The 23,059-nt window shown below is 34.1% G+C and overlaps 3 protein-coding genes across 4 annotated transcripts; 2 read left to right on the forward strand and 1 right to left on the reverse strand.

Annotated features, from left to right (window-relative positions):
- Positions 1 to 84: 84 nt before the first annotated feature.
- LOC109803247 (serine/threonine-protein kinase VPS15) lies at positions 85 to 8,423 on the forward strand. The gene is made up of 11 exons (XM_020364738.3): positions 85 to 525; positions 1,066 to 1,188; positions 1,311 to 1,356; positions 1,488 to 1,648; positions 2,364 to 2,443; positions 3,073 to 3,178; positions 3,328 to 3,504; positions 3,600 to 6,710; positions 7,036 to 7,283; positions 7,368 to 7,467; positions 7,981 to 8,423. Exons 1-11 carry the CDS (start codon positions 253 to 255, stop codon positions 8,155 to 8,157), a joined length of 4,602 nt encoding a protein of 1,533 aa, XP_020220327.1. The 5' UTR covers positions 85 to 252; the 3' UTR covers positions 8,158 to 8,423.
- Positions 8,424 to 9,462: 1,039 nt separating this feature from the next.
- On the reverse strand, positions 9,463 to 15,962 carry LOC109804515 (putative glutamate carboxypeptidase LAMP1). Its single transcript, XM_029272474.2, is given in 14 exon segments — positions 9,463 to 9,918; positions 10,329 to 10,469; positions 10,549 to 10,665; positions 10,773 to 10,840; positions 10,843 to 10,857; positions 11,330 to 11,422; positions 12,043 to 12,130; positions 12,364 to 12,429; positions 12,545 to 12,697; positions 13,036 to 13,128; positions 13,230 to 13,311; positions 13,440 to 13,507; positions 13,972 to 14,408; positions 15,029 to 15,962. Coding segments are annotated over 14 exon segments (2,052 nt in total). The 5' UTR covers positions 15,477 to 15,962; the 3' UTR covers positions 9,463 to 9,735.
- Positions 15,963 to 19,352: 3,390 nt separating this feature from the next.
- On the forward strand, positions 19,353 to 23,059 carry LOC109804454 (putative pectinesterase 53). 2 transcript variants are annotated; one of them, XM_083072208.1, is made up of 5 exons: positions 19,353 to 19,993; positions 20,359 to 20,548; positions 20,647 to 20,853; positions 21,271 to 21,506; positions 22,701 to 23,059. In XM_083072208.1, exons 1-5 carry the CDS (start codon positions 19,479 to 19,481, stop codon positions 22,777 to 22,779), a joined length of 1,227 nt encoding a protein of 408 aa, XP_082928334.1. In that variant the 5' UTR covers positions 19,353 to 19,478; the 3' UTR covers positions 22,780 to 23,059. The 2 variants fall into 2 exon arrangements, with proteins under 2 accessions (XP_082928334.1, XP_020221869.2); XM_020366280.3 differs by having other exon boundaries at positions 19,391 to 19,993; positions 22,696 to 23,050.

The following is a 23,059-nucleotide window of genomic DNA, read 5'->3' on the forward strand; positions in this document are numbered from 1 at the left end:
GTTTCCTTTTCTTGTTTTTCTTTATTTTATTATTTTTATTTTTTATATTTGACATTAATTGCAAACATATTAACGATTGATGCAAGATGAGGTTTTGGATTGCTTGATGTGAATGTGAATTTTGTCGGCTTCCACTTCACTCATCTGAAGAAAGAAAGAAATAAAGAACACTTCCAATCCGAAACGTATTTATTTGGCTGATCGCACAAAACCTAAACGCAATGGGAAGATTAAGATAGGAGCGAAAGCGCCATGGGGAACAAAATCGCGCGCACGACGCAGGTTTCGGCGTCGGAGTACTATCTCCACGACTTGCCGTCGACGTACAATCTTGTTCTGAAGGAGGTGTTAGGTCGCGGTCGCTTCTTCAAGTCGATTCAGTGCAAACACGACGAGGGTTTGGTCCTCGTCAAGGTCTATTTCAAGCGTGGCGATTTCCTCGATCTCTCCGATTACGAGCGCCGTCTCTCTCAGATTAAACAAATCTTTACCACAATCGATCACCCTCACGTTTGGCCCTTTCAGGTCACCTTCTTCTTCTTTTAATGAATTCTATTTTAGAATTGACTAGTTTTCTATTCTTTCTTTTTCAGAATGTCCAATTTAGTGCGTGTTAGGTTGTTTAGAATCAAGTTGAAATACTAGCTAATGTGGTTTCATGTAAATGTTTAGTTCCGGGTTGAAGAATTGATTCTGACTTCTTAATGATTTTGACTTAGAAGTAACTTTAGTTAGTTTTGCATTGGATCAAAAAATTATACTGAATCAACAAGGTTTAACCTAATGGGTATTTAACCGAGTTCCTCAATCATGTTGTCAGGAGTTTGATTCTGGTAATGTATATGGAAAAAACACTTCGAGAGAAACAAAACTCACTTCGACGCCTTGAAAGGAATTAATCTCAAACAATCAGTCTAAAGATTTCCTTTTTGTAAACCCCTCCAAAAAAAAAAAATAATACTGAAATTCACTTTAAAGATGCATTTAGAATAAAGACATACATCACTTCAAAATCAATTTTGCGGACGTTTATTCAACTGAGTTTGTGTGAATCTCATGTTGCAGTTTTGGCAAGAAACGGATAAAGCGGCATATCTTCTGAGGCAGTATTTCTTCCATAATCTGCATGATAGGTTAAGCACACGCCCGTTTCTTAGTTTTGTTGAGAAGAAATGGTTGGCTTTTCAGGTCTTCTTCTTCGTTTATTCCCTTCTTTATGATTTTAGTTAGCCATTGATGGTTTTTGATTTTTGGTTTGGGGAGTGGGATAAGGCTTTGTTGTTTTACTTTTGGTTTGGGGTATTACGCAGTTGCTTGTAGCTGTAAAACAGTGCCACGAGAATGGAGTGTGTCACGGTAAGTCTTGATTTAACCGAACCCCATCCTTCAAAGGGAGAAGAATCTATTAGCTCTGATGATGGTATCTTCTCTTATCTCGACTTTATTGTCAATGCATTGATGTTATTCATAAAAATTTGCATTTTAAGGTGATATCAAGTGTGAGAATGTGCTGATTACATCCTCCAATTGGCTTTACCTTGCTGACTTTGCATCCTTCAAACCCACTTATATTCCATATGATGACCCGTCTGATTTCTCTTTTTTCTTTGACACTGGTGGACGGAGACTCTGTTATCTTGCACCCGAGGTTTGTTTGTTTGTTTTTATTTTTTATTTTTTTTCCTTATGTCTATTTGATCTATTTTTTGTTGTATTTGTTATTTCAATTGCTGGTTCAATCAAGATGCATTTTTTTTCTTGCTACAGCTGAGTTACAAGTTAGTTCTCCATGTGCTGTGAAACTGCTATATATGATGTTGCTGTGTATTTTCTTTTATTTCTTTTTTAATTAATCCAAGTGTTAGTATAAAGATGCAAGTGGAATGCTTACCAGGTAACCCTCATTTTAGAGGCTGAATTCAATTATGAATTCATCAAGTGGCCTTGGTGGCTTCATTGCTAAGAGTCTAAGACTCTTATGCTATGAAATTTTTGCCAGTCTTATAAATAAGACAAATATGTGCTTGAGAATTGAAAGTCTGAAACTAATATGAATGAAAATCTGTCGCGATCTTAGAGGTCCATTTTATATACTTTGTTTGTTTGTTTGTAGATTTAACAGTTTTTACCTTTGTTGCAAAATTATTATCTTTTTGACTCTTATTGCACAAAATTTGTCATGATCTTTTTAGTTTGATTAAAAAAAATGGAATTAGTAAGGAAAAATATTAATCCTTGTCGTGTGCTACTAATTATTTGTTTTCTTATTGATCACTAGTTCTCACCTAACTGGATTATGTTACTAAATCTCTGCTTCTCTATATTTTATTTCTTTCACTTTTTTGGGGGCAATGGCATTTCAGAGATTTTATGAACATGGAGGGGAGATGCAGGTGGCACAAGATACCCCCTTAAAACCCTATATGGATATCTTTGCTGTAGGGTGAGCATTCTCTGCTGCAAGAATCTTAATCTTGAAGATGTTTTAGTTTTTCAACCATCCATATTTCAGGCTGCAAATAGAAATTTATCTTCATGTTATTTAATTAGCTGATTTAGCAATGGAGGAAAAATTTGATCTCCAGGGTATTATGCTGCTGTAATTATGGTGAGGTAGTGGTGATGTTTTTTTAGTCTGCTATTGATAGGGTTGTTCGTGGATTGGAATCTAAGAAAAAAATCCGAATTGAACCAATCCATTTTATAAAAATGGTTTGGCTAACCAAACTGTTTTTCTATAGAGTGAATTGGCTTTTTTTTTTTTTATTTATAATTCTTTCTAAAAATGAATTTGGATTTTTTAATTTTAAACGATTCAATGCAGTTCGTGTTATTCTCAAAATGGGTCGATTTTTTATTATCTGGATTGGTTCGGTTTATATTTTTTCCACGCCCGTAGCTATTGATTTGATTTTTATATAAATTTATGTTGAACAACCTGAGCTCTCTAGATCTATTTTGTTGAAGCAATAACTACTGTGGTGTTGTAGTTATATCACATTCTTAAATACTGTTTTTCTTGTTATGCTTTTGTTTATTTACTAAGTTGAAAATATCATTTTATATCTTCAGGTGTGTAATTGCTGAACTTTTCCTTGAGGGGCAGCCACTATTTGAACTTTCTCAACTTCTTGCTTATCGCAGAGGGCAATATGATCCAAGTCAACATCTTGAAAAAGTATTAATTTTTTTGCATGCACATTAGTCTTGTTTGCTCCTCCTGCAGTCCCATCAGTAGGGATATCCCTGCTGATGTTAGCGAGGTCTTTAATGCTGATGTTAGCGAGGTCTTTAATATGTTAAATATCGTATTCTCTATGGATGCAGATACCGGATCTTGGGGTTCGTAAGATGATATTGCACATGATTCAGTTAGAACCAGAGTCTCGATTTTCTGCTGAAAGATATCTAAAGGAATATGCCGCAGTTGTATTTCCGACCTATTTTTCACCATTTCTACATGAATTTTACCGATGCTGGAGTCCTCTTCATTCTGATATGAGGGTATATATGGCTTTTCTGAAATATTTTAGTTCACTAATGATTTAATGCTTTGTGAAACACTTATTTTACTTTACTGCTTTGACCAATTTATGTAGGTTTTACTATGCCAAAGTGCTTTCCCGGAGATACTTAAACAAACAATGAACAATAAGTCATCTGATGACGCAGGTGTTAATTCTGGGGCACTTTTAGAAGAGATGGTTGCTAAAGAAAGTGTAAGTTTCATGAAGGATTCACTGGTGAAGAGAGAGGACATAGGCAAGGGCTTAGTCCATGATCACTATGAACTTCTTGGTGATATTAATAGCCTACTGAGGGATGCTAAAAAAAATAATAATCCATCTCATGTAACAGGAAATGCACATAATTCTACCTTTCCTGAAAATCTAAAAAATTTGCAGACTGGTAAACTGCTTCAAACTATCTCCAATGCATTTCGTGGAAATGACCATCCCTTTCTGAAAAGTATTACTATGAATGATTTAAATTCATTGATGTCTGAGTATGATAGTCAATCAGATACATTTGGAATGCCTTTTCTACCCTTACCAAAGGATAGTATGAGATGTGAAGGCATGGTTTTGATAACTTCTTTGCTCTGCTCCTGCATACGCAATGTCAAGTTGCCTCACCTGAGGAGGGCAGCTGTACTCTTGTTGAAGGCTTCTGCCCTATATATTGATGATGAAGATCGTTTGCAGCTTGTTATCCCATATGTGATTGCAATGCTTTCAGATCCAGCAGCAATTGTGCGTTGTGCTGCTTTGGAGACTTTGTGTGACATTCTTCCTTTAGTGCGGGATTTTCCTCCCAGTGATGCTAAGATATTTCCCGAGTATATTCTTCCAATGCTTTCTATGCTTCCTGATGATCCAGAGGAAAGTGTGAGGATATGCTACGCTAGCAATATAGCCAAGTTGGCATTGACTGCTTATGGATTCTTACTACGCTCAATAAGCTTGAGTGAGGCAGGTGTCCTTGATGAATTGAGTTCATCACAAAAGCCATTGACATCATCCACTCAGTCCTCTGGAAGAATGAAGAAGATAAATGGTGATGTCCAACTTCTGAAGTTGAGGAAATCCATTGCAGAGGTTGTTCAAGAACTTGTTATGGGTCCAAAGCAAACCCCAAATATAAGGAGAGCACTTCTTCAGGATATTGGTAAACTGTGTTGCTTCTTTGGTGTGAGACAGAGTAATGACTCTCTCTTACCTATACTTCCTGCTTTCTTAAATGATCGGGATGAGCAATTAAGGACTGTATTCTATGAAAAGATAGTTTATGTCTGTTTTTTTGTGGGCCAAAGAAGTGTAGAAGAATATTTATTACCTTACATTGAGCAAGCTTTAAGTGACGTGACAGAAGCTGTCATTGTTAAAGCTGTAGAATGTTTGACTTTTCTATGCAAAAGTGGGTTCTTCCGAAAGAGGATATTGCTTCAAATGATAGAGCGTGCTTTTCCTTTATTGTGTTATCCTAGTGAATGGGTACGGAGATCAGTTGTCTCTTTTATTGCTGCTAGCAGTGAGAGCTTGGGTGCAGTAGATTCTTATGTTTTCCTTGCTCCTGTTATACGGCCTTTCCTCCGCAGGCAACCTGTGTCTCTTGCTTCAGAGAAGGCTCTTCTATCATGTTTAAAACCTCCTGTTGCAAGACAGGTTTTCTATGAAGTCTTGGAGAATTCCAGGAGTTCAGACATGTTAGAAAGACAGAGAAAAATATGGTATAGTTCTTCACAATCTAAATTATGGGAAATGGATTTACTGAAAAAAGGAATTGATGAGTTGGACTCATTAAAGAGTTGGACTGACAAGCAACAAGGTCCTGGGATTCAACAAACTGTTGGCACTGGCTTCCAACAACCAGGGCTAACTGATTGTGACAAAGCGGAGGCAAAATTGAGAGATATGGGAGTGTTTATGCCTAATGATAGCAATACTGTGGGACATCGTGATAACCAAAGCTTGGAGAAGTTACAGTTTTCAGGATTTATGTCACCAAATTTTAGTGGCATGAACAGTCTGACATATGAAAAGCCATCAGAAGGCATACCTTTGTATTCCTTCAGTGTGGACAGGCGAGGAATGGGAATCACACCTGCAGCATCGGATCCTCCATTACCAATGAATTCTCTCGGTGTTAGTTCATCTGCAATGCCTTGGGTTAATCCACATAGTAAGTCCTTTAATTTGGCTAGTTCAGTTCCAGCACCAAAGCTTTTTTCAGGTTCTTTTAGTATCAGCAATGGTTCTAAACAGTTTCATCGAGTGGTACATGAACCAGATGCCAGGGAAAATGAGACAGCCTATGTTAGTAGCACATTTCAAGATGTGGGATTATCTGCTAATATTAAAGGTACTTCAGTCGCACTGGAAGATGCAACTGCCCAAACTGATCTATCAGGATTTCCATCTTTTACTCGAGCATCCATTCCTGATTCTGGTTGGAGGCCCCGTGGAGTGCTGGTTGCACATCTCCAGGAGCACCGTTCAGCTGTCAATAACATAGCTATTTCTGCTGATCATTGCTTCTTTGTGAGTGCATCTGATGATTCTACAGTCAAGATTTGGGATTCCAGAAAGCTGGAAAAAGACATTTCATTCAGATCAAAGCTAACTTATCACCTTGAGGGAAGCCGTGTGTTGTGTGCAACAATGCTTCCAGGTTCTACACAAGTTATAATTGGAGCATCCGATGGATTTATTCATATGTTTTCTGTTGATCATATCTCTAGAGGTCTAGGAAACGTTGTTGAGAAATATTCGGGTATTGCTGATATCACAAAGAAGGATATCAAGGAAGGTGCGATACTCAACCTTTTGAATTGCCCTGTGGATAATTATACCATTATGTATAGCACCCAGAACTGTGGCATTCATCTGTGGGATACTAGGTCAGATTCCAATACCTGGACACTCAAAGCTACTCCTGAGGAGGGCTATGCTTCTTCTCTGGCATCAGGGCCTTGTGGTAATTGGTTTGTATCGGGGTCATCCCGGGGAGTTATTACACTTTGGGATCTGAGATTTCTTATACCTGTGAATTCTTGGAAGTCTTCTCTTGCTTGCCCTATAGAAAAAATGTGTCTCTTTCTTCCTCCTTCAAATGCTTCTGTGTCTTCAGCTGCTAGACCCCTTGTTTATGTGGCTGCTGGCTGCAATGAAGTTTCTCTTTGGAATGCAGAGAATGGTAGCTGCCACCAGGTATGAGGATACTGTTTTTTAATTGTTTGTAGATAATAAAAACTAAAAAGCAATACGTGCTAGAACAAAATGCAATACCGACAAATAGTCCAGCTAAGTTCAAATTTCTATTTATCCAGAGATGATATGGATTTCAAAATTTATCATCTTTTGTTTTTTTCACTATTGTGTAACTTAATTTATGATGAGATGGTTCCATAAGGCTTATTGCATGAAACCTGCACCCAGATTGCTATAACCATGTTGAATCATAAGTAATATTTCATATTTATAATATTCTGAATCTCTGATTATTGTCTTGTACAATTAACAAATATTCTCTCAGGTTCTAAGGATGGCCAATTATGAAAGTGATGCCGAAATGTCTGATCTGCCTTGGGCCTTGGCCAGACCTTCAAGTAAGCCAACTTCTCAATCAGATCTAAGACGAAATGTTAATCGTAAGTATGGAGTTGATGAGTTAAATGAACCTCCTCCTCGTCTTCCTGGTATTCGTTCATTACTTCCCTTGCCTGGGGGTGATTTATTGACTGGAGGCACTGATTTAAAGATACGTCGTTGGGATCATTACAGGTTTTGTGTTAAACTTTCTATCTTGTTTACATGTTTTTCTTGCATGATGATCTAATTGAATTAATCTGTGTTCTTTGTTTGCAGTCCTGACAGAAGTTACTGTATATGTGGACCAAACTTGAAAGGAGTAGGAAATGATGATTTTTATGAAACAAAATCTAGTTTTGGGGTTCAAGTTGTACAGGTAATTTATGTTTCAGTATATTGTATGTTCAGGCTTCTTATTTCTTGTGTACATGGATATTTTGTTTTGAGGGGCGAGGTTCTCAATCAGCATAGGTGCCAAAACTGGATTTTTGGTTTGTATGGCCGAATAAAATATCAATGTAGGCACTTCAACTATCCTTGAGATAGCCTGGGTAGTTTACTTTTGGTTGATTCAGCTAAACAATCCTTCATCTTCTCTGGTATTTTTTTTTTTTTTTTGAAAACAATGTTTAGGAGGGGAAGAAGGGAATGGGTCCCAAGAAGGAATCAACGTTTGATAGGATGACCGATTAAAGCATGGGGGACAGGAACCTTTACATTTTTCAACAAATTCTGTGTTTTGTAATGGCTAAATCTTTGTTATCCCTGTGAATGTTTTACGGCTTAAATTCATGATACCTTCCAAATGCTGTTTGATATTGCTTGCCTCTGTAAACTTTCCAACTTGTTTGGAAATGTAGGCAGCTAAAATTTTATCTTTTACAAACAGGAAACGAAAAGACGTCCTCTTACAATCAAGCCGACGACGAAGGCACTTCTTGCAGCTGCTGCCACTGATTCTGCTGGTTGCCACCGTGACTCTGTTGTTTCTTTGGCTTCTATTAAGTTAAACCAAAGACTCTTGCTTTCAAGTGGCAGAGATGGGGCCATCAAGGTTTGGAAGTAAATTTCTAAAGTCGATCTTGGTTATTGGTGTACATAAGTAGTTTCAAATCATAGTAGTTAAAATTGTACATAAATTAAATTATAGGAAGTAACCCACCTAGTCATGAAAGTCCCTCCTCCCCCAACTCTGTATATTTTCCAAATTTTGTAAACCTGATCATGAACAGGCATTACGTCTCTACTAAGCAGAATCCGTCTAACAATTGAATCCGTTTGTTTTCAGTGTGATATTGATAATTTAACGTACTACCATTTTCCAGGAACAAATATTTTGGGTTTTTGATATTATTTTTAGATAAGACCTTGGACTAGGACTTTTATTTGAAGGTGACTTGGTGGTGGTCTTTTAAACACATCAATGTATGAGGAATTTCCCTTATGATGTTCGAGTCTTGTGGGTCCAATTAGTTGCGATTACTCGTTTCATGGTTTGGATATTTCAAAATAAATAAATACTAATCTATTTTATAAAAACGAATCAAATTAATGGAACTTTTTTTTATAAAATGTTTTTTTTATGTGGATTGGATATTTTTAAAATAGATTGATTTGGTGCAGTTTGATTATTTTATACTTATATTCGAGATTTTTTTTTAAATCAAATTGAATTCAACCTTTATAAAAGTGGATTTGTTAAGCAATCTGATTTTACAAAATGATTTGTTTTAATTTTTTCTCAAAATAAACTGATTAGGTTTTAGATGGGTTCAATTTTATTTCTCTTCGCACACCTACCAAAATCTGGTTTGAGTATGCAAGCCTCCCAAGCCAAGTGACAAGCAAAAGTGGTTTAAAGTTTTGAGACATGGGGCCGGTTTATTAAAGCTAAAAAAATGATTATGAAAGTGTTTTTTTTTCTTCTTAAAGTAATTGTCTATTTTAAAAAAAATATTTTTCAAAAGAAAGTATAAACAAACGGAGCAAAGAATGTTGCCCTTCGTTCTTTGTCTCCCCTTCTGTTTTTTTTTCCCCCCTTACGTACGGCCTAGTTTTGGTGTGTTTTTATGTCATCAGATTTTTATAGTTACAACAAAAAATCAACATATGTTTGTACTTAAATCAATTAGCCTTCAAACGTATACGTTGAGAACTAGGAATAAAAAATGAATTATTTTCGGATCACGGATGGGGATTCCGTGCTGGTCACTTTTTGGGTGCGAGATCAATGTTCAGTTTCCGCCAATAATGAACAAGAGACGTTCAGGTTCAATGTAAAAGTGATGCTAGGAATGTTTGATGACAAGGTTGATAAGTATTAAGAAAGGTAAATATGTGTGGGGTCACATCAATTTTGGTTAGATGTGGATAAGTAGAAATAACAATTAATTACTTTTACATGAATTTTAATGTGCATATTACATAACTATGACAGCCTTCGTACTGTGCTTGAAAAATTATCTTGTACTTTTGCAACATATCATTCAAATTGTAAACTGCATTTGACAGATGAGAGGCGGGGAAATCCTAAATCACTTCTTTTGAGTTGCGACAGATTTATGAATCATCACACATATATACATATTTATTCTCGTGGGGATGTAATTTACGATGAATAGATAATGTACAACTAAATTCATATTCATGTTGGTTGACCAACAAGAACTAGTGATGCATGTTTGATGACTCTTGAGACTCTCCAAACTTCGTGTTGTACACGATGCCATGATTCTGCAGAATGAAGATTTTCGGCCATTTTAACAGCATCATCGATTCCAGGGAACGATTGAGAGCCATAGTCATTATGTTTTGATGGTCCATAGATCTAACAAATGGAATTAAAAGGGAAGACTTAATAATTTAATGTTTGAATAACTTTAAACAAAAAAAAAAAATTCTACTAGTTAATTAGATCAACACTAAAAGTGAGATGAGGTGAGAAGGGGGAGATATTTCCAAATTTTCTCCATTATTTCTATTCCCTCAATTTCATCTCTCTTTGTTGTGGCTTATATTACCTTGGTTTATTATCAAAATAAGTATTAAGTTTAATATTATGCACTACCTGTTTAAAAACTTTAACATTATTAATCAACCAAAAACAGGTATTGATATATTAATTATTATAAAAGTCAGTAAACTTATTTTATCATACATAGTGATGATTTGTGAATGAATGTGTGGAATTATTATGCACTGCTGGGGTAAAACATATTATCTCTCAATTTAACTTACCAAATGCTTATGCCAAGACATTCCAAAGAGGCCATCTCTGTCGGTGAACGCACGCTCAGCCATCATCAATCTATCATTCAACTCTCTCACTTTCAAGTGGTCCTTCTTACGTGTTATCCAACTTTTACTTGCTTCTATTTCCTGAACAATCACATTTCATTGTTTTGCACAAGAACCAACATATATGCTTTTGGATATTTAAAAAATACTCGACACATACCCTTCTCTGGTTATTTATTTTGATCGCTGCTTTCTCAAGCTCTTTGATAGACTTGAATATAGGTGACAAATTTATGTCTTTATTTGAAATCTCATCCTCCAGGTTCTTCACGCTAAGCTGTGATTTAAATATTTGGTGTTGTAAAGTATATTTCATGCTCTCAAATTTATTAAGCATAGTCATTGCATAAAATTACATTAAATCACCATCTAATGTAGGCACACCTGGAGCTCCTTAGCATAGGAAAGATAATCAAAAGGTAAGATTTCTTCATCTGCTAACCAAAGTGCTGACCCCAAACACTAGCCGCTGTTTTTCCACAAATAAGCAATTATTGGGATGAGTGAATTAAGAATTTGTTAAATTTAAATTAAAAGTGTTTTTGAGAACTTCTTTATCGAAATTAAAGAGTTATTTCCAGTTTCCAGTGGAGAAACTCTTGAAAACACTTTTAAGCTTGTATCCAAATAGTTAATAAGATTCATACTTCAAACCGGTAAATAGTGAGATTTAAATAAGGCTTACTTAAAGAAGCATGGTAACAAAATTTCCCCTCTAACTCTGTGTTTTGTGTCTTCTTATTGTGGAAAATTTACCATGTTGAAATTTGCTTGTTTATCTTACATATCTATGGTAAGAAAATTAATTTATATGTAATTATGTACCAAACTCTTGATTATTTTTAGATTGAAGATATAAAAGTAGATCCTTAATTCACTTTGATGTCACTAGAGTCAACCTTATAGAAACTTAACCTATGAAAGAAACTTATGTGCTCAACCTGCAACATGCCTTTGAAACATAGGATCACCGAATTTTTCCATCCAGACGAAGTCATCATAGAGTGAGTGGTATACCGGGTATCCTGCAATATCTGACAAAAAGGAGGGGGGAAGGGGTGTCAATGATCTTAGTGTGTGTTTGGTAAGACATATGATGCCATTAGATGTGGATCTGAGGAAGCAACTATTAGTTGCTTTCTATCAAAATTGATGTGATTCTAGTTTAGATATGGATCCCAAACGCACATCCAAATATGTCCTAAAAGCATGTTTGAATTCACATCAATTTTGCTTAGATTTGGATCAGTAGAAGCAACGATTAGTTGCTTTTGCATCAATTTTGATGTGATTCATGTCTAAAGTTGAATCATGGATGTGAAACCAAACATGCACTTACTCTACTAATATCTAGGAATAGATATATTCTTATTTGCTAACTTTTGAGACCAGCTCGAGAGATATTTTTTTCCTACCAGGTCAATTTAATTCTCATCAATCAACAAATTTTCCAAATGACAACGTTTCTCCAAGTCTGTCTTGTCCTAGTTTGAGATTGTTGTTCAGAAATAGAAGGAATTTGAATTTCACTGAAAGTACTGTGACTTTTTTTTTTCATTTGGTTACTTGTTTGACCAGAACAATGACATGCATTTGCATACGTGAGAATAATTATACATCAACACATCTTAATGAACAAAACTATGTCGTTTACCTCCTCCAAAGGCTATGTCAGCAGCCGGGATTCCCACATGCTGCAAAAAAGATGCATAATCTGATCCTCCACCTCCTAACCTTCCAAACTTTCAGTATAGGGAAATAGTTCATTAGAATAGCTAGAAAATGAGATATTCAGATAGTACAACTTCTCTAAAGTTTAATTCCCGTTGATCACTGGCTAATTGTTGAAATTAACAGCAAAGTAAATTGAATTTATACACTCTGCAATGCTGATTTTGGTATTTCCTAATCCATATCCCTGAGATATTTAGTTAGATTCATAACATTGAGATATAAACGACTGCAACATGCTCACCAGAGAACTACTAGAACTAGTCCAAGATTCATAAATGCTTTGTGATGAGTTATCAGGGTCTTTGACCTACAAAAGAATCAACACTAACAGAAGTGGTTGGTGCCACCACCATGTATCTTATTTCCCTGATTATTTACAAAAAAGCCTTATTCTATTACTTTTAGTTCAACTTTGGTGATACCTGCTGAGTTGCTCTCTTGATCAATTCATCAAGCTGTGGAGTAGCACGGACATTGAACCCTGGTCCCCCTACTGCACAGTCAGCATTCAAGTAAGCAACTGCCCTTGAAGAAAGAATTTCTCTGTTTTCTTCTACCCACTCTGTTGATCCAATCTGGAGGGAATGATCATATTTATATCAAACTTTCATGCGAGGAAAATTGAAATAACTTCTCCATAAGAAAAAGAGACAGAGCCTGTTTGGATAAGTTTTTCCAAAGAGATAAATAGGGAGGAAAATTGAAATAACTTCTCCATAAGTTAAAACTAGTTTATGCATAAGTTGAAAATAAGATTTTTGAGAAGTTAATAAGAGAGAACCTCTACAAATTAACTTATACATAAAGCTAATTTTAGCTTATGAAGAAACTTATTTCATTTTCCTTCCTATTTTTCTTTCTTAGGAGTGTTTCTGGAAAAATTTATCCAAGCAAAAGAGATAAAGAGAATTACAAGGCCATATTCCTCAGCTTCCCAATTGCATAATAGAATTGTTCTTCTAGGTCTCCACCCTCTTTTCTGAAGCTTCCCTAGCCTTTGGGCGATCTAATTTCAGGAGCCATGTCACTTGTGCCATTAGCTCCATTTTTTCTCAATGGTTTGACATAAACAGACAATACAATAACCACAAACAAAACCATTGTTACCTCAAGTAGTGCTGCAGTGCCACTATTGGGATCAACAGCTCCAAATGTCCACGCATCCCTATGGTTCCCTAGAATGACAAATCTACAAGCAATTGCAATAATGACTAAACCAAAAATTTCAAGCAAACAAGATTGTGAATATTCAAAGTTCTCAATCATGGCTGCATCACATCTCATTCCTTGTCCATAAAAGGAGGAAGTCTTGCATACCGGTCCGGCTCTTCTGCCCCTTCAATCACCCCAATAACATTTTGAATTGTGGCTATTACATCCTGCCCCTGAAAACCAGTATACAAAAATCAACTCATTACTTAACCAATCCACTAAAGGCTTCTTCTTGTTTGAGTGACCAATAAGGGTCTTTTGCATATGACATTTTCACAAGCCCATAATCGATAACAAAATAAAATTTTAGAAAGAAAAGAATGACAAAGTTCACGGGATAAGTCATAAATTTCTCAATAGGAAACAAATGAAATAAGTTTCTCTGATGAATTAATTAACTTATACATATGCTAATTTGCAGAAACTTTCTCAACTAACTTCTCCAAAAAATGATTTTAACTTACATATAAACTAATTTTAATTTATGGAAGAAACTTCATTCAGTTTCTCTTCTTATTTTATTTTCCTATAACTACTTACTGAGAAATTTATCCAAACAAGACTTTACTCATAACTTACAACTGACAAATTAACTTAAACATGCGGTAAAATAGTAAAGACAAAGGTAGATAGATACCATGTAACTAAGATTGAGAATTCCTGGTCCTGGTCCAAGCCTGTAAACAGGAGCATCCTTGCTTCCCTGCCAATCATCCTCAGCAACTGGTCCACCAACTGACCTCATTATCTTCTCCCCATCAGCAGCTGACACAGGCAATGAAGGTATGAGAGGAACTTCACCTCCCTTCTCCACCTCATCCTTGTTCAACCTCTCACACTCATCACCACTTGCCCAACCAGGAGTTGTGGGGTCCCCTAACCCTCGATACACTGAACCCACCTGGACCCCACTTGGTGGCAGCCACTTCTCTTCAGGAAACCACCCTCCCTCCCCACCACCACCATAGTCCTTCCTATCTGAATATATCACCACCCCAACAGCACCTGCATCATATGCATTCTTCACAATGTCCCCTCTATATATCTTGCCATGCCTTGCCAACACAATGGTGCCTGATGTTGAGAATATACTTAAATATCTTTAGTTCGAAAAAAAATAATTTAGTTTCTGGGAAGTTTGTTATGTTTCAAATTTTTAGGATATTGGTTAGAGTAAGTTCTTCTTATCATCATAGTAGGTTTAGGATATTGAGGGTGTTAAGGTGTATGACCTTAAGAACATGGGAATTAATTTTTTTTGAAGAGTTTGATAAACACCGAATTGGAGGACATTTCTCTCGGCTTGAGTTTTTTTGCATAAGTAAGAGTTAGGATTCGAACCTCAGTTACTTGGTTAAACAACAATAGTCCCTTGCCACTAACACAACTCAAGTTGGTATATTGAGCATATTTAAATACAGAATTTTTTTAGAGTTTCACAATTGAAAAACAATTCTTTAGTAGCGAAACTCTTAAAAATACTTCTAAACTGCATCCAAAAAGACTCATTATTAACTTGAATTTAATATGATAATGTTAGTAATTAATATTTAAATTTTTGTATTACGGTTTTGCTCCATCTATACAAAGGTAGCTCATGAATAAAAATATAACAAGAAGAAGCTCCTCCTGAAACTATCAATATATGAAATACAAAATACAAACATAAAAAAAAAAAAAAAAAAAGACATCACCTGAAACATTGACCCCATTTTCCTTCAGTGTGAAATAGTCCTCCACTCTTCCATAGTTGACATAACACACAGGAGCAGCCACAGTGGCTGAGTTGGCATACGCGTGGAACGTGGGGACAACCTCGTCTGCAACGTCAGCATAAGGATCACCCTCGTAGGTTTCTTGGTGGAGAGTGAAGGTTGTGGGAGGTTGTGGTGGCGGGTTGGTTAGAACCAAGGAACGTGAGAAAGGGTATGTGAGAGCAACCTCGTACGATGCTACGTGGGATGGTATGTTGGAGGAGGTGAAGACTGAGACAACGTATGATGCGGCTTCGGCGTTGGCTTGAGAACCTGCCACGTGGGGTCTGCGTGTGAGAGTTCTAAGGTGGTGGGATATGGAGGCGTTGTCTGAGAGGGAATTGGATATGAAGAGAGAGTGGTACGTGGATTTTCGGGTTGGTGTCATCAGAAGAAACAAGTAAGAGCTGGCTATGACCTATGAGTATCAAGGCTGTAGTAGCAGTGCTGCTTGTTTTCATACTTAGTCTCTGGAATTTCATGCCTTTTAATTTTTTTCTTCTCCTCTTTGAGGCTCTTAATCTTCAACACTTAGCTTCTCTTGTGAGAGAGAGGGGTTGTGATGTTGTAATTGGTTACCAACGCGTATTATAAAGATAAATTTTTAATTTAAATCTAAAACTCTATCTAAGTTTTGTTGTATCAGATGAAGAAGTTGGCGTGCTTTAAAAGTGAGTTAAACAAGATTCCAACATGAGAGATGTTCTTATTATTTGTTACTTTACTATTACTGTGGATCGTTTGTGTTAGTTTAGACGTTCTTTGGCTATTCTCCTGAATGGGATGCATATGTGATGGACCTTTAATTTGTGATATCAGGAAGTGCAATATTTCTTGTGGAGAAGGCGCCCACAAGTGATTCCAAAATTTTTCAAGGAGAAAGAGAGAGAAATTTCTTAATAGATTGAAACAATATTAGAAAATAGAAAAAAGTGTGTCTGCTTTCCCCCAAAAGATAAAAATGACATGTATGGAATTTAAAATAATCTCGAATGGAAACAAATCAAATGGAAGACCCACTCTGATTCTTCAAACTAATTAAGTAGGATGTCTTTGTCCTATGTATATGTTTTGCCATCAAATGTCATTGTGAGTATGACTATGCAACTTGCAATATTTAAATTCTCATCCAACTCTTTCAATTTGTTTTCTTTTCAGTGCCCAAAATTCAATATTCTGACTCTTTTCTTTTTCATTCTTGTTGTACAATATTGATGTCCCGAATATGCTTGGCCTCATAGGCAATTTTGTATGACTAAAATTGGTGAATCACAAGTGCCATGAAATAATCAGAAAGTGTAATGTGGTCTGTGGTGTGTGTATAAGCCCAACAACATAACTTCAAATTGGTATAAGCCCAAACCTCCTTTTTTTGTATAGAAAGGGTGGGGTTCCATTGTAGCCTAGAAGAAGAATAGTTAGACCAAATAAAACAAAATGAAAAAGATAGCTATTGGGTCACGTCAATCAATACCATTAACTTTTTTTATGCAAACGCTGTATTTTCATTTGTCAAATTTAAAAAAAGAATACTATTGGAGTGAAATTGAGGATATTTTTTTCAATCATTTGATGGATGGATTGAGACGGAATCAATCATAATTTTACTAGTCTTAATTATTTCTATGTTCCATGTATTTTATGGAAGGTGTAAATAGATCGAAATCGAGTCATAAATTCAATCCGATTTAATTATATTTTACTAGATTGAATTGGGTTATTGGATTGGATTAAACATATTCTTTTTAATCAATTATACTAAAATTAGATAACGATGGATTCAATCACAATTGGACTAAAAATAAATACTAATAATAAATATTAATTAGGCTTAATTATTGCTTTGATTCTTAAAAAAACTAGTGAGTTTTATTTTTGTCTTGATAAGTTTTTTTAGTTTATTATTTTTTACCCCTACTATTATTATATAATACTCACTTAACTTTTAATTGAGAACTAAGTGACCATCTCAAGTATGAGTTGTTATAGAGCAAAACTAATAATTTTAAATTATAAAAATTATTTTATAGGAATTAAAATTAAAATATACTTATTTTACAAAGTCTAAAAATAATTACTTTAATTTTTAAAGGTTGAAAAACAAAGTTTTTTTTAGGAATCAAAATTAAAAATCATTCATTTTATAAAAATTAAAAACATATTTAAATTCATTAATTATGTATTTAATATGAAAATGTATTGATTATATAGTTTATATTAGTATTGTTTGAGACATAGATTTATTATATAATTTATATTTGTGATTCTTAGGATATGCATTAATCATATAATTTATATTAATATTGATCAAATATTTTCTTTTTTTTCTTCTTTTTCTTTTCCTTCAGAATATTAGAATATATTAATATCCGATGTACTATCAATATATTAACATAGAGATAAATTATAAGATTGATAAAAAAATATCATATAGATATTTTGTGTAAATTCATAATAGTATATATTTTATATGTTCTCATATAAGTCATTTATAAAAATACTTTAGTAAAAAATAAAAAGAATACTATTATATTTTTATATTTTTTTTTAGTTCCAATAATTTCTAATGTTAGAAAGAAAAAGTTCTTGTTTTAATATTAAATAATAATTATTATATTATAATAAAATAATCTTTTACATTAAAAAAATACTTTAAAAAAAACACACAAAGCCAGACAGACTTCACATAATAACTCATAAATTAAAAGTATCAAATTATCAAACTATTACTTATATCTTAAAAATTATTTCATGAAATTAATAAAATTAAATAATTATTTCTAAAAAATAATTTTAAATTATTTTTTTATAAAAAAATCAATTAAATTTACGTTCAATTAATAGATGACATGCTTTGTCATATAACATTAACCAAGAGACAATCATGATTTGACACGAAACTATCCTTCAACAATCAAATAATTATTATATGATAATAATAATAATAATAATAATAATAATAATAATAATAATCATAAAATTTTTAAGAAAATTAAATTATTATGTATTATTAATATTAACATAACATAAATTAAATTTATGTATACCATAGATTATGAATAGTAAAGATAATATATTTTTATTATATTAAAACTATTTTTATTTTTATTTTAAAAAATTAGTTTCACATCTTTTCATGAGAATAATTATATAAAATATATAAAAAAAATATTATCGAGAAACAATATTTCTTAAAAATATTTTCAAACTAAATTCGAAAAACTTATATTTCCAACATCAGAGAATAAATTCTTTTGTTGTACTAAATGTCTCTTAAAGGTCAATCTAGCTACCGATAGAGAATTGAAATTAATATATGCAGGGACGTAAGTTGAAACCTTGTTGTTGTGTTTATGAATATTAGCATAAAATAAATTATAAGCACAATAAATTATCGTTGGGAAGATATATTTAAAGAGAAAAAAAGGAAGCACTGAATGATGAACTTATAAAAGTGCACAGAATGTACCAAAAGAAAATAATTATCTCCACAATCCACATAACAAAAGAACAAAGGGGAACAAGGGGAAGATCGAAGGAAATTGTAGTTTTGTCTCAGTGCAGGTTCTTTCATATCACTAGTTATGACTTTGGCCAAAGTGCCTAGTCCATTTTGGGTGCCCACAGAGTTCCTCTGATTCACCAACTACATGGAATTTAGAATTGATAAATCAGAACCATTACCAAGTGGTCAAATAACAGTAACCAGCTAAACAACAAGAAGAATCTTATTACATTAATGAAGGTCCAAATATTGGACGGCCATGATTCTAGAGTAGGTATTATCTATATTCACCATGCATAAGCACCATCCTTGGCCTCAAATTCTATATTCTTCACATGAAATGTTGCATAATGCACTTAAGTACAACTCAAAACATTATATTATCTCAATAAGAATAATTCCACGATCGTGCACAAACAGAAAGAGCCTCACGGGCAACAACAAACAAACAACACCAACAAATGGAAGATGACCAATGAGTTATGACCAAATATTTCTATGTGACAATGTTTTTCTACGCAAAAAGTGCAACCTGTCCTGTGGTTGAGATTGTTCCTCTCTCTCTCAGTAGAAGCACCCCCGTGACCTCTCCTTCTCCATCATTGTGTCTCTGATTCAGCACAACTTTTTTTTTTTTTTTTAATCATGATATTGATACAAGTATTTATCGATTTTATTAATAATTATTCTCTATAAAAAAAATATATATATAACCAACCACTTTAATGATGTTTTCCTTTTTAACTATATGACTCCAATCCAAGATTTTGCTTAATAAAAAACTGAATTTAGTATTGCTTAAACTTATTTAGCTCCACTTTACACGTAAACTAATCACCATAAGTCCATAACTAGTATATAAGTCATAGCACAAGCCAATTTCTAATGCACTTCAAATTCCAAATACCAATCCCCATTAGTGTTATATTACTTTTACTAACATCATTTCCTTTTCTCTATCTCTTTGTCATATCGACAAGCATTATCTTATTTCACACTTTTTTTTTCCCTTTCTGTCTCTTTGTTGTATCTCTTACAATGTCAAACTTGCATTACATGTTCAGCATGTTAGCAGTTCTTGTTCTTCTTCAAAATCCTAGTATTGTGCATTGTCATACCAAGGGACTTAGACCAAGACGTTCTTCAGGGAATGGTTTATCAACCAACATGACTAGAGTGCAGTATTCTGAACAGCAATTCATGAAATGGGTGAATTTTGTTGGTACCCTCAAACACTCAGTTTTTAAGGCAGCTAAGAATAAGCTTGTGGCTTCTTACACTTTGCACGTTGATAAGAATCCTAGTATTGGAGATTTCACCTCAATTCAAGAAGCCATTGATTCTCTTCCATTCATCAATCTCGTGAGAGTGGTCATAAAAGTCCATGCAGGGGTCTACACGTGAGTACTAGTCCTTTTTTTCTTGTACTTAACTTGAGTTCTGCCAAGTTTATGGTTTGTTCAAGTAAGACGTGGATTTTGCTGTTTGTCTGCATTCAAAATTGTCAGTTGTGTTGAAAAACGATAATGTTGGCAACTTTTGTTTCTTCTAATGTCCTTTTCCTTCTGATTCTACCATTCAAATTCTCAGAGAATTGGTCTTTGTCTGAAGTAAATTTTGCAAGTAATAGCCTTTTGGTTCTGTCCTCTTACCCCCATCTTCATGTTACATTATTCAATTTTTCTAGTATGTTTATCCTTGTAGTGAATTGTAAATTGCATTTGAATGCATCTGATATTCCCATTCCATTTGTGTACATGTCCAGGGAGAAAGTTAACATTCCTCCTTTGAAATCCTACATAACAATAGAAGGAGCTGGTGCAGCTAAAACCATTATTAAATGGGGTGACACTGCTCAAACACCTGGCCCAAATGGAAGGCCACTAGGAACCTATGGTTCAGCAACTTTTGCTGTTAATTCACCTTATTTCATTGCCAAGAACATCACATTCCAAGTAAGAAAACAAATCCCTCCCACTATTTCTATCTCAATTTAACTTCATGTGTGTGTTTGTTTTACAAGCATAGTGCATAATACATATTGTGAATGCAGAACACAACTCCTGTTCCTGCACCAGGAGCAGTTGGAAAGCAAGCAGTGGCATTAAGGATTTCAGCAGATACAGCAGCATTTGTTGGATGCAAATTCTTAGGAGCTCAAGACACACTTTATGATCATGTGGGCAGACACTACTATAAGGATTGTTACATTGAAGGCTCTGTTGATTTCATATTTGGCAACTCTCTCTCGCTGTTTGAGGTTAGAATTAGACTCTTTGTTCATAATAATTAAGACCTCTAATCATGAAATCATTGTTTTAAACTAAAACCTTGATGAACCACTCGAATTGACTTTGAAGTAAGAATTGAGATAATGTACACCAGATCTTAGGTTCAAACATTGTTGTCATTTTTGTAATCTTTGCAATGATAAAAAGAAAAACTAAGACCTTGAAATATCAGTTTCAAGTCAAGCCACATCAGCATAACCTAACCAACTTTGTATTACATTCATTATGTAACAGCATTAAGTGATCTGTTTACTCATTTACAAATTGTCATGTTCATAAAATGTGCAAACACTTTCTTCTATTCTTGTAACATTAAGTTGGTTTGTAATTAGCATGGTAAAATAATGATTTGGTAAAGAGGTTTGTGACGCTATTGTAATGTATAGGGATGTCACGTGCATGCCATAGCAGAGAATACAGGGGCCGTAACAGCACAAGGAAGGAGTAGTATGTTGGAGGATACAGGGTTCTCATTTGTGAACTGTAAGGTCACGGGATCAGGGGCACTATACCTTGGAAGGGCTTGGGGACCCTTTTCTCGCGTGGTCTTTGCTTACACATATATGGACAACATCATCATTCCCAAAGGCTGGTATAACTGGGGTGATCCTAACCGTGAAATGTATGTATCTTCATTTCCCTCTCTACCACATAGACAAGTTCAATTTCAATTATTTAATACTTCACCCCTATTCCAATATGTCTTTGGTTAAGCTTTTACCCATAATTCATGAATTTATCTGCCATGAACTCTTGGCACCTTGTTAAGAGTATTTTACCTTTCAACACGATGATGCACTTAGTGTCATCTCAATAATGGAAAGGGCAATGCGTTACTCTAAAAAAAAAAAAAAAAAACTACCAGAAATGATGTTTGACAACCCCCCCCCCCCCCCCCATAGAGTAAATTAAAAAACTCCTATGTACTAATTCGTGTAAATATTTTGAATAATAACCCAAAATAAAATCATAAAAATGTATATATAAAGTAGATAATATTTTATCATTGTAAGATTATATATATAAATATCTTTTATAATCTATACACACAATAAGATATAACAACAAATACTATTATATAATCTTATCTATTTTGATATAGTATAGTTTAAAAAATTTATTTAAATATAAGTTTAGAGGAAATTTTGAGAATTTTTTTACTTAAAAATATTTATTTTTAATTAAAAAATTCTCAATTTTTTTTTTCTAACATGTATCTAAACATGCTAAAATTAAATACAACTCTTATCTACTTCTACACACCAATGCAAAGGAAAATGGGGCGGTGCCACTTACTGTCCATTGTATGGGTGTGATGGTTTCTTTGTCATCTTGCTTTTTATCTACACTTCCCACTTAAATCACAAACACCCTTTGCCCCCATTCACCTCAGCTTTATGCTTATATGACAAAATAATAACCAACCAGTCTCCATAAAAAAAAAAAATGAACGACTCTACTCTTATGATAGTCTTTATGTTAATGTAATTTACTATGAAGAAAACAAAGTAGGAACTTTCTAAAGAATAAGAAATTCTTAGAACTTTTGAGGGAAAGTGATAATACTAAATACCAAACGGGAGAGATTCTAACCACTAAACTTGATGTCTGCATTTGCCACTATAGATAAGGTATAGCCACCTAATCTCATAGCTTGACACATATAATATAATATATTGTATTTGGTTATTTGGTAATTGGAATACAGCTATAAACATATTGGCATGCGCATGTGGGTGGATTTATACTTTATAGTTAAATTTGTGGTCATGTTAATATTTGTTTTTTGTATTGTATTGGGTCCACCACAGGACAGTATTCTATGGACAGTACAAATGCACAGGACCTGGAGCAAGCTTTGCAGGGAGAGTATCATGGTCGAGAGAACTCACTGACGAAGAAGCCAAACCTTTTCTTTCCCTTGCCTTTATTGATGGAACTGAATGGATCAAATTCTAGTTTAACTCATTCATACACACATTCTTTTTTATATGGATTTTTCAGTTTCAACTTCTATGGTGAAAGAAAGCATTTTGATTTGTAAATTATATAGTATATCGCGGCTTCATAATTTGATAATAATGCCCTTATGAGTCCTCAATATATGTTCCATGAATTATAATTTATAATTGCAACTGTCTTAAAACTATTTCATTTGTTTCATTCTATTGTCGT

The sequence above is a fragment of the Cajanus cajan genome, chromosome 1, assembly GCF_000230855.2.
Source record: "Cajanus cajan strain Asha chromosome 1, NIPB_CcT2T_4, whole genome shotgun sequence".
NCBI lineage: Eukaryota > Viridiplantae > Streptophyta > Magnoliopsida > Fabales > Fabaceae > Cajanus > Cajanus cajan.